The sequence below is a fragment of the Rattus rattus genome, chromosome X (assembly GCF_011064425.1).
Source record: "Rattus rattus isolate New Zealand chromosome X, Rrattus_CSIRO_v1, whole genome shotgun sequence".
Lineage (NCBI taxonomy): Eukaryota > Metazoa > Chordata > Mammalia > Rodentia > Muridae > Rattus > Rattus rattus.
The window spans coordinates 124,415,484-124,425,970 of NC_046172.1; the positions used below are offsets into that span (position 1 = coordinate 124,415,484).

General features: G+C 43.2%; 1 protein-coding gene across 1 annotated transcript; it reads left to right on the top strand.

Moving 5' to 3' along the window:
• The first annotated feature begins 1,791 nt into the window (after positions 1-1,791).
• LOC116889165 (melanoma-associated antigen 10-like) lies at positions 1,792-7,141 on the top strand. Its single transcript, XM_032890333.1, has 4 exons — positions 1,792-1,984; positions 4,309-4,394; positions 5,164-5,234; positions 5,748-7,141. Exon 4 carries the CDS (start codon positions 5,813-5,815, stop codon positions 6,713-6,715), a length of 903 nt encoding a protein of 300 aa, XP_032746224.1. The 5' UTR covers positions 1,792-1,984; positions 4,309-4,394; positions 5,164-5,234; positions 5,748-5,812; the 3' UTR covers positions 6,716-7,141.
• The last annotated feature ends 3,346 nt before the right edge of the window (positions 7,142-10,487 follow it).

Consider the following 10,487-nt stretch of genomic DNA (forward strand, 5'->3'; position numbering starts at 1 on the left):
ATGGAATATGGTAACTGGATGCAGTGGGGAATATTCTGTTTCAAAATTTCAGTCAAGTCAGGGTAGATTTGGGCACATTTTCAGACACGATACCAATGAGCTGTGTCTCATAGGTTCACAGAAATGAGAATTTTCATCAAAGGTCATAATTTCAGGTATATGGTATAGAGGGGGCCATGGGTACTAGCAAAAGTCAAGGATACAGAGTAGAATTGACTGAGCTGCCCCAGCCCACATACAGTGTCTCCAAATAATCTGATATAGACATGGTTCCATTCTTCACCAAATAGGTTCCGAGGTATATAGCAGTCTCCCTTACATATTCATTGTGAGCTATGGGAGTGGGAGCCAAGCTGTAATCTATCATGTGCTGAGGGCCTGTGTCCTTTCAGAATCAAAGTGAGAGCTGGAGGGTGACTAAGGATGCCCTACTACAGGTCAAGCTCTACCCAATAATGCAACTGAGCTTTGGCAAGCCTTGCACCAACTTGGAACTCCCTTCTATGAATAACCCATTTAGCCTTTATGTCTGCAGGGAGCCAGGCTTTGAGCTTACTAGATTGGAGAAGTTTAGGATGGAATGGAGAGATTCTTTTTCATGGGGGTTCACCATTAATGTCACTGATCCACTGTGGTAAGGCTGGTACCAAAGATGTTTCCCATATATGCATAAAACCCCATGTCCGTTTTTAAATCCCAGGATTCTGTGCATAAGAGTCATCTTTCAAGATCCCTAAAGTGGAGAGCCTGGATCTGTTCAGAGTAAAGATGAAAGCTGAGGGTGGGTTGTGGAAGCTCCAGCACAGATAAAACAGTCTCGGATCCAGAAACACCACTGCTAAGGGTCCTGCACCAAAGTGACTGCCATCCCAGGAGAAACACCCTCTACTTTGTACCTACATTCTCGTCTGAGGAATTTGGAATGTTCTAACCATTTTTTGAGTTGTGCTAAATTTGAGGAATGCCTCACTGCTAGTAACATTGGGAATTAGCCTCCTTCCCACTTTTCCACATGCGGGGACTTGGGAGATAAAGGATCATTTTTGTGAGGTTTCTGCATAGGAGACGGCCACTCTGTATGATATTTTTAGAGTGTAGGTGAAAGTTTAAAGTTGACTACAATGGTCCTTTTAAGGATAGGAGGTCCCCCCACATAATTCACTACCTGCCCAGATTTAACCTAGATTCCAATGGGGCAAACAAAAAAAATTGGACCCTTCTACTTTCGTTGCTGCCTTCTCTGAACAGGCACTATTTTCTGTCATTTTCCCTGAATAGGCACTGGTTTCTGTCATTCCTGGAGGGATAGAGGGGTGTTTAATTTGCAGAGACTAAGAAGGACCTGAGAATGGAATGTTGAAGCTCCACTCTGGAGAGAAAGACTAAAGATACTATCATTGTTCTGGTCTGCTACTCATTCCTTTAAACTGGACTGACTTGCTGAAAGGATCCCTTTAGTCTTCCCTCAGGGGATGGGGAGATTCTGCTCTTAGGAGCCAATTCACACTTTCTCAGAGAGAAGAGGACGGTATGACCTCTGAGTCAAGATAGAAACTTGCAGTAGGTCTCAGAAGCCGTTCTCGTTCTCGTTCTCGTTCTCGAGAGAAAAGCCTTAATAACGAAGATACCGTGGTGCCCTTTTAAGGGTCTTCCATAAAATCAGGGAGGAGTTCTAGAAAAGTTTGGGGCCCACACTTCCGCATCTGCATCCGGGGACTTGGATGACTCAGAGACCTTTAGTGATGCTCCTGGAGGCTAGAAGATTACTCAATGCTGATTTGTGGGAATGATTCCCTCCCTCTGTTCTACGTGTAAAGCCTGGCAGTTCGGGACTCTGAGCCATTTTGTGAAGCTCTCTCGGAAGGGTGCGGTCTACTCAGCAGGCTCTGCATCTGCGGACACATAATTCAGTGCTGGCTCACGAGGCTTTCTGAATCCAAGGACTTGGGGGACTCAAGCCCTTTTGTAAAGGTCCTCGGAAGGGGTAAGTACGCTTATTGCTTTCTTAATCCAGGGACTTAGGAGACTCGGTCATTTTGTAAATATCCTGAATGGGAAATTCCAGTCAGCACCTTCAGCCGCCTGGAACTTTGAGGTCTCAACTCAGAGACGTTTTGCGAGTGTCCTGGAAAGGGCGATTCTAGTTAGTACTTCCTTCATCTAGGGACTTCAAAGGCTCAGCAACCTTTTTTGTGACTGTCCTGGAATGGAATTCTAGTCCGTGTTTTCTACTTCTGGCTACTTCAGAGGCTCAGAACCTGTGTGAGTGATCAGGAAGGGGGTAATTATTGTCCGTGCTTTCTACTTCTGGGGCTTCAGACACTCAGAGTCACTTCACGAGTGTTCAGGGAGGGGCTAATTATAGTCAGTGGTGTCTGCTTCCTGGGAGGTCAGAGGCTCAGGGCCATTTTGTAAGTGTCCAGGAAAGGTAAACGCTAGTTAGCGCCTTCTACTTCCGGGGACTTAAGAGGTTCAGAGCCATTTTGTGAACGTCCGAAAAAGGTGGTGACTACAGTCAGGGCTTTCTACTTCCGGTGACCTCAAAGGCTCGGAGCCATTTTGTGAAGTTTCTGGAAGGTGGAATTCTCAAAATGCTTTCTGCTTCCGGGGACGTGGGGGGTGGGGGGGGTCGGAGCCATTTTGTGAGGTTCTTGGGAGGGAGAGGACCTCGCCCTGCTTATCAGAGCCGTTTTGTGAGGTTTCTGGGAGGGAGATGACATCGTCCTGCTATCACAGCTCAGGTGAGAGTGGAGGGTGGACTTCGGAATCCTCTTTTAGGATTGAAGGGAACCAAATAATGTAATCTAACCCCTCTGGTTACCATGACACCAAGTGGGGCCTACTTGTAGGCACAAGCCACTTGTGTTTATTCAATAGGCCAATCCTTGAGAACTGTCCAGACGCCTTTTTGTGGTTATAAGGAATAAACTTTTGTCCAGGATTAAAGACTGACTGGAAAATGGACTGGGAAAATCCCAGTTCAGTTTGAGGGTCCTGCAATATTAAAGCTGTACTCCCATGGTGAGCGCTGCACCAAACAGGGATTCAGTTTTAATAATAAACCCTTTGACCATGTGCTCACTGTACACAAATAAAGAAGAACAATGTTTAGAGGTCTCCTTAAACTAGATGGTGACTCCTTTTGGGGTGTATTTAACCCAAAATGTGGACTGCTAGAGTTTCCAGGACATTTAGAACAGTGTTTTTTTTTTTTTTTTTTTTTATTATTAACTTGAGTATTTCTTTATATACATTTCGAGAGTGTTATTCCTTTCCCGGTTTCGGGCAAACATCCCCCCCTCCCTTCTTATGGGTGTTCCCCTCAACCTCCCCCATTGCTGCCCCTCTCCCCAACAGTCTAGTTCACTAGGGTAGAACAGTGTTTCTTAATCTGTGGGTTGAGAACCTTTTGTGAGTCATAAGACCCTTTCACAGGGGTCAGGGAAAACTAAAAGAAAGTATAGATACTTATGTTATAAATTGTATCTATAGCAATATTATGAAGTAATAATATGAAGTAATAATAAAAATATTATGAAGTAATAATAAAAAAGAATTTTATGATTTGGTATCACAGCATGAAGAAGAACTGTTATAAAGGGTCACAGCACTTGGAAGGTTGAGAAGCAGGAATCTAGAGTTATAGTTTATAGTTTATAGTAATCTATAGAGTATATAGAACTCAAGTTATAATTAGATTGGGGTGTTCTTGTAGGAAATACATATATTCATATATTTGCACATTCAATTGTGGCCCCCCTATACACAGGAGAGACTCCAGAAAGAGGTGAACAGGCTTCTGTCCATCAAGATAGGCGCTGGGAATAGTTAGAGAAACTTATTAGGAGATAGACAGGCTAAGATTTTTAAAAAGCTGCATTGTATAATTTTGACCATGCTGGTGCAAATCAAGGCTGAATTGTGCCCCTCTCCTATCTTAAGTAACTGCCTTTTGGGATTTAGGGAACTCAGAGCCATGTGTTAGTTTCTGGTGTTCAGATTAGTCCATACTGCTCATTTGCAGGAATGAGCCCTCTCAAGGCTTCCCCATCCTCCACAGTCAACACTGGTTCTGTGTAAGACTTTGGACCAAAGACACCACCTCTAATTTCCTGTTAAGGCATAAGGGTGGGGGTCAGGTTTGGCCTGGGTCTGGGTCTAAAGGTCAGCAAGGGCCTTCTAAGGCATACTTGAAAAACCTTCAGATTTTCCAAGATAAAAGAGGGATCCAACTCATTCTGCTTGTCTTAACAAATATCCCAGGGTTCTTTGAGATGGACTTTGTCTTTACTTCTTTCTCTTCCACAGGAAGGTGAACCTGTACAGTGTGTGGTATCACCAAACAGCAGACAGAGCTACCAGAGGGAATTGTGTAGTATCTTCCAACAATACAGGTAATCAACCACAGTGAGAAGTATAGATTTGTAGAGACCCTACATCTACTCTAACAAGGAACTAGAGTCTGCATGTATCAGTTCTGATGCCTGGAGAGCCTTCAATGGGTGGCTAGAGTTGAGGGTTTATTTATGTTTTCATGCTTACTGGTGAGAGTTATCTGGAAAAAGATCTACTTGGTCCTAGTATTAATATCACTTTAGAGGAGTGAGATATATATGGAGAAAAGTGTTCAGTAGTTATACCTTTTATGAGGACTATATCTGAAATCAAGGAAAATATCTTGCAGACTGCATATGACCTGGCTAAGGGGGCTTAAGTGGCAGGCTTGTTTACTTAAACTGTCTCTGACAGGATATGAGAGTTTAGAGGAAATAAGGTCAGGGGTAAAGAAGAAATCTCAAGGATAGATGGAATGAAATTCAGGTGGACTTTGGGAACCCATATCTAGCAGAGATGACCCCAGATCATGTATGTGGTCACCACTGGAGATCTCACACAGAGGTAGATGACACATGTCACTAGCTCACTTTTCCTGAGAGCTTTAAGGATTTCAGGGAGGTGAGGAGTGTGATCTGAGTGGGAGACTTTGGTTAACTACAGGGTTTCCAGGACCAGACAAGTTCCAGGTAAGGATATAAGAGGATGATTGGAAGAAACTCCAGCCTATTGCACAGATGTGGATCCCCAAAAAGTCTTTCCTGAACTGTTTTCTCTACAACAGTCTTTTACAAGGATGTCAGTCTGAACTCCCTGTCTTTTTTTCAGGCATTAGTCTAAAGGAGCTGAAGGACTTGACTCAAGTCATCAGAGGAAGGATCTGGTACACCAGTGTGAAGGTAAGAGCCAAGAGAATTCCATAATGTGACACAAAGATGCAGAACCTCCCTGTCTTCATGTTAATAGTGGGAAAACCTAGGCACTTTGGATGAATTCCCTTTCCTTACCGCCTGTTCCCCATGTCTCAAAAAGCATGACACCTAGTCTTAAGGAATATGGATATGGGGGGGTCATATGGAACACCCTCCTCCTTTATATTTATCCTGGATCAGACTGATCTTAAATACTAGCTACATGAGATCATAGTGACTTGTTCTGGACCAGATATAAGGAGGTAAGACACATTCATGTTCTTTGATTATATCTCAGAAGCACAGAACTTAACATTTGCCTCAGCCAAGAAGAGGGATGTACCTGGAGAGGCCATGTCTTTCCCTCTTTCAGGTTTTTAGGGGTGCATGCAGTACCATAGTCCTTTGACCTGAAGTTACCACCCAAGCAAATTCCTATAACAGGCTTTTGGAGCTGCTCCTGGATAGAAAATTCCCTCACATTTTCCCTTTCTTCCTCAGGTTTGTGAATCTTCATCCCTGTGACCTGAACAGTGTCTTGCCTGCTCTTTCCAAGGAAACTCAAGATGGAACCTACTGACAACAGCCAGAACTTCAACCTCTGGGACATCCCCCAGGCCCAAATCGAAGAAAGGGGCCCCGAGGATGCCCAAGGCCCAATAGCTGAGGCAGGGGAGGTGGAAGCCATTGCCACCATATCAGGGGATGTGTCTGCTGGAGAAGAACCTAGTTCTCCTCAGAGAGCCTCCTCTCCTCCCACTGCTATGGGTTTCATTGGAGAGGCATCATTTGGCAATCCTCTAGCAGGGGTACCTGGTATTGAATTCCATGTTCATGGTGAACTAAATGGAAAGATAGTTGATTTGGTGAGATTCTTGCTAGTCAAGTTTAGAAGGATGGAGATAACCAGTAAGGAAGAAATGATCCATAGGACCATGAGAGATTATGAGGAGCACTACTCTGTGATCTTCAGTAAGGCCGCTGAGTGCATGAAGCTGATTTTTGGGGTTGACATGATGGAAGTGGACCCTTTTGTCCACTCCTATTTCCTTTACCCTGCTCTGGGGATCACCTATGATGGGATGCTACATGGAGTTGTAGGCGTACCCAAGACAGGTCTGGTTATAATTGTCCTGTGCATCATCTTTATAGAGGACAATTGTGTCAGTGAGGAGGTATTCTGGCATGTAATGAATAGCCTAGGAATGTATGCTGGAGTCGATCATTTCATATTTGGGGATCCCAGGAGTCTCATCACTGAAGACTTTGTGCAGGAAGGTTATGTGGAATACAGGCAGGTGCCCAACAGCCATCCTCCTCGCTTTGAGTTCCTGTGGGGCCCAAGGGCGTATGCTGAAACCACCAAGATGAAAATCCTGGAGTTTTATGCCAGCATCGTTAGGCAGGATCCCAGATCCTACCCTGAGAAGTATGCAGAGGCTTTGAGGGAAGAACAAGAGAGGGCCTAGGCCAGAAAAGCCCAGCAGATAATAGATATGACTGCTCTGACCAGCACAATATGTAGTAAACTCACAGTTTATGGTCAGGCAGAACAGTAAAATAAGTGGTAGACCCCCAAATGAGAGCTATTGGAAAGAGAGTGTAACCCATTCCTTTCTTACTGTTCTGTTTGGGTGACTTAGGCTCATAATTTTTGAACATTGTTAACTTTTACTATAAGGCTCATTTACTTGAGAATTTTAAGATTAAAAATGACATCAGTAATGCCTGTGTTGATTTAGGTCAGGAGAATTTTGTTATCATAAAAACAAACAGTTTTCTAATTTGTAATATGTCACACAATCTGATACCATCAAAGTTGGAATTTCCTGGATAACAGAAAACATACTGGCATTAATATAAAGAACAGAATAAAATAAAATTTTTGTTGTGTAGCTATGTGTAGTCTCTCATTCTGGTTAACTAATTAAGATTAAAACTAAAGTAAACTGAAGGGACTCTCTTCCCAAAGCCTTCTCTGAGGATCTTATCTTTGCAAAGTCCTTTGTTATCAGTGGGACATAGGGAACACCAGACCCCTTGTTACCCTTAGATAATTGGTACATTGCAGAAGCCAGACCATGAGAAGTCCCTTTAGATTACAAGCCCTAGTTACAGAAGGACTGCAGAAGGTGGGCCCTCCTGAAAAGTCCTGTGTTGGTGCCTGAAAGCAAGACAGCATGGGAGACTGTCGTGGGAGGTGATTGTAATTAAACTGCAAGTTAGCTAAGGCTAGGTCCTTGGGAGGTGTGACTGACTTAAAACTAAGAGAAGAAAAATTCTGAGCAGTCCTTTTTCAGTGGACTTCAGAGAAGTATCAGCCTGCAAGTGTCATTCAGTGGCAAAGCACTTGCATTTCACATACAGTCAGGAAGGTTATAGCCCTATCACATCAAAACACAGAACTTGGTGCTGCAGTGTAGGAGAATGCCAGGGCAGAGAGGAGGGAGGGAGTGGGTAGGGGAGCACCCTCATAGAAGCAGGGGGAAGGGCGATGGTATAGGTGTTTGCCAGAGGGAAAACCAGAAAAGAGATACATTTGAAATGTAAATAAAGTAAGTATCCAATAAAGGGAAAAACATAGAACTAAAGTATTCAGAGAAGAATCTAGTTCTGAGGCATGAAGAGGAGTTACAGATTAACATATCTTATGAACTCAAGGTTTACTGCTGTATTCTATAGGAGGTTCCTAACATACATAGGGTCAATCATGGGAAAGGGAGACTTAGAACTCCTAGACAGGGCTTCTTTATCTCCTCGGCACTGGAAACAAAGATGATTCCTAATATTATTTTAAATGTTTCTTAGGTTTATGAGTATTTTGTTCGCATGTAACTGAGTGTAGTATTTATGTCCCTGATGCCTAGGGAGGCCAAAAGTGGGTACCAGATCCATTAGAATTGGAGTTAAAATGTTTGGGAGCCTGTGAATACTATAAACAAAACTTTGCTTCACTGACTAAAAGACCAGCAAGTGCACTGATTGGCCAAGCTTTCTAATCCTGGATAAAATAATTATGTGTGTATATCAGTGTGAGGTCAATGTGCACATGCCACAGTACACTTAAGGGCAGCATAGGTCAGTTTGTATGTTGATTTTTTTCCTCCCACCATGTTGAAGCAGGACCTCTCAAGTTTCTGCTGCTGCACTTCTGACTCTGGGCTAGCTGTTCTGAGAGACTGTGGTCAGTTCTCATTCCTGTACCTCCCATCTTGATAGAGGAACGCTAAGCTTTTAGTTGCACCCAGTTGAACCTCACTCTTTCTGTGGTTTGGGAGGGATATAGCTCTAAATATCAGGCCAGAGCAGCTAGCACTTTTCCCCTCTGATCCTTCACCTGTACCCTAAGATACCACTTTAGTTCAATTTTCACCACTGTAATTTTGCCCTCTCTATGTACTCACTTTAGGTAGATGGTGAACTATTAAAGGTAGTGCTTTGACTGGAAAAGCCTCTGGGAGGGATAGAAGTGAGAAACTGATCCTGGACTCACACTGTAGGAGTTTCCCTCTATCTATTTTGACATATGTCCAAAAAGAGGCGGGATTTAGTGAGTTTTATTCCTGAAATTTCACAGTGGCTGCTTAGCTATAATATGCCCCACTGGGCTACATGTTCTCTTGATATATCCTGGCAAACAGAGTGAGTAGCAAGACCCCATGGTAGAAGGGGCTGGAATCAAATTATAATAAATGTAACAACCGTCTATCTCTTACAATGATTCTACTCACTAAGAAACTATACTGGGCCCTTAAATTCAGGACACAAATTCCAGCAGCCCCTTTGAACAGGCTTTATCACTTCCTACAGGAATAGCATCACACCTCCCAGCCTTGGGAATTTTTCTAATTCTTGGATAATTACTGACAGTTCTGGGTGGAGACCACAGTTCTGAATGTACCTTTCCTTGCCTAATGCTCCTATTGCCACCTCTGGAGACCAGAAAGTCACTTTCACATTGCATGTGATGAAGTGTTCAGGCAGAGTGATTAGGTGGAACATACAATAATGTTAAATTAAAAAGAATGCATGAATTTCATGGTGTATCTGGTCTTAGAAGCCTGACCAAGACATAAAGTTACTCTCTCACAATCTACAGTAGTTACTTTTTTTGGACAAAATTGACAGGGGCATGTCATCTACATCCGGCCTTCAGTGAATACTGCAGCACTAGCCTGTATATAGGAGTGTCATTTCTAAGCATTTACCACACTAATACCTCATAAGAAGGTAGCCTTACCCTGGGACCTCCAGCATGTTTTTATGCTAGAGAAAAATATATAATAAGCCATGGAGTGTATAACTGTCAAAGACAGATTCTGCTTCACCTGTACTGTTCATTCTCCTAAGGCATTCACTATTCATCTTTATCTCTGATGCTTTTAAGACTTTCATCACGATAAGGCATCCTCAGCTCCAGTATTCACTAAAGCCGCAGCGTTCTCTGTAGGCATAAATTATTTGCACCCTACTTTTAAAAAGAGTTCACCTCTCCTCTAGCCCACCACCCAGCAGAGGTAGTGGAAGAGTGAAGTTATTAGGATAAGCGGGAAGAGAACCTGTTCAGCAGTAGTTCTTTGGGGGTGAGCTTCATCTTCTTTGGCAACAGTTTGGTCCTGTAGCAAACACCAAATGCAATTCAGCAACTTCAGACCAGTCCTCTAGGTAGGTAGACACTAGGCACACACCAACAGCAACAGTTCAGTCCTTTTAGCAAGCAAGCAGCTGTAGTTCAATCCTGAAGAAACCACCAGACTTGCTAACCAGCCTGAGGCAAGGTTGCTGAAGCAGCAAGCTGCCACAGGAGCCTCACTAGTAGTTCTTGGGCAAGTTTCTCTCAATGCTGGAGCTATCACAAGTTGATCTCAATAGTGCTATGTAAGTCAAACCAATACATGAATGTCTGTAGTCAAAAATAACAAGGCAGAGCAAACCAAACCAAGATTCAGTGCTCATCTCATACTGTCTGTGGGGTCATATTTACACTTTCATGTCTCTGCTATATCTAAACATTCTTTCACCTGTGTCTGCTTCAGGAAAACACTCTTTCATGTGTTTGCTTTAGCAAGACATCCTTTCACCTGTGTGCCACAGCAAAACATCATTTAGCATAATAAACTTTCTGAAGAAGCAGACAATTCCATTTCCATTCTCTGTAATAGAAGCAGCGCAGAAAAGTCTAGTCCAGTTGTCTGCATGATACTCAAGTGCACAAAATATTGTCCAAACTGTTAGGAGAGG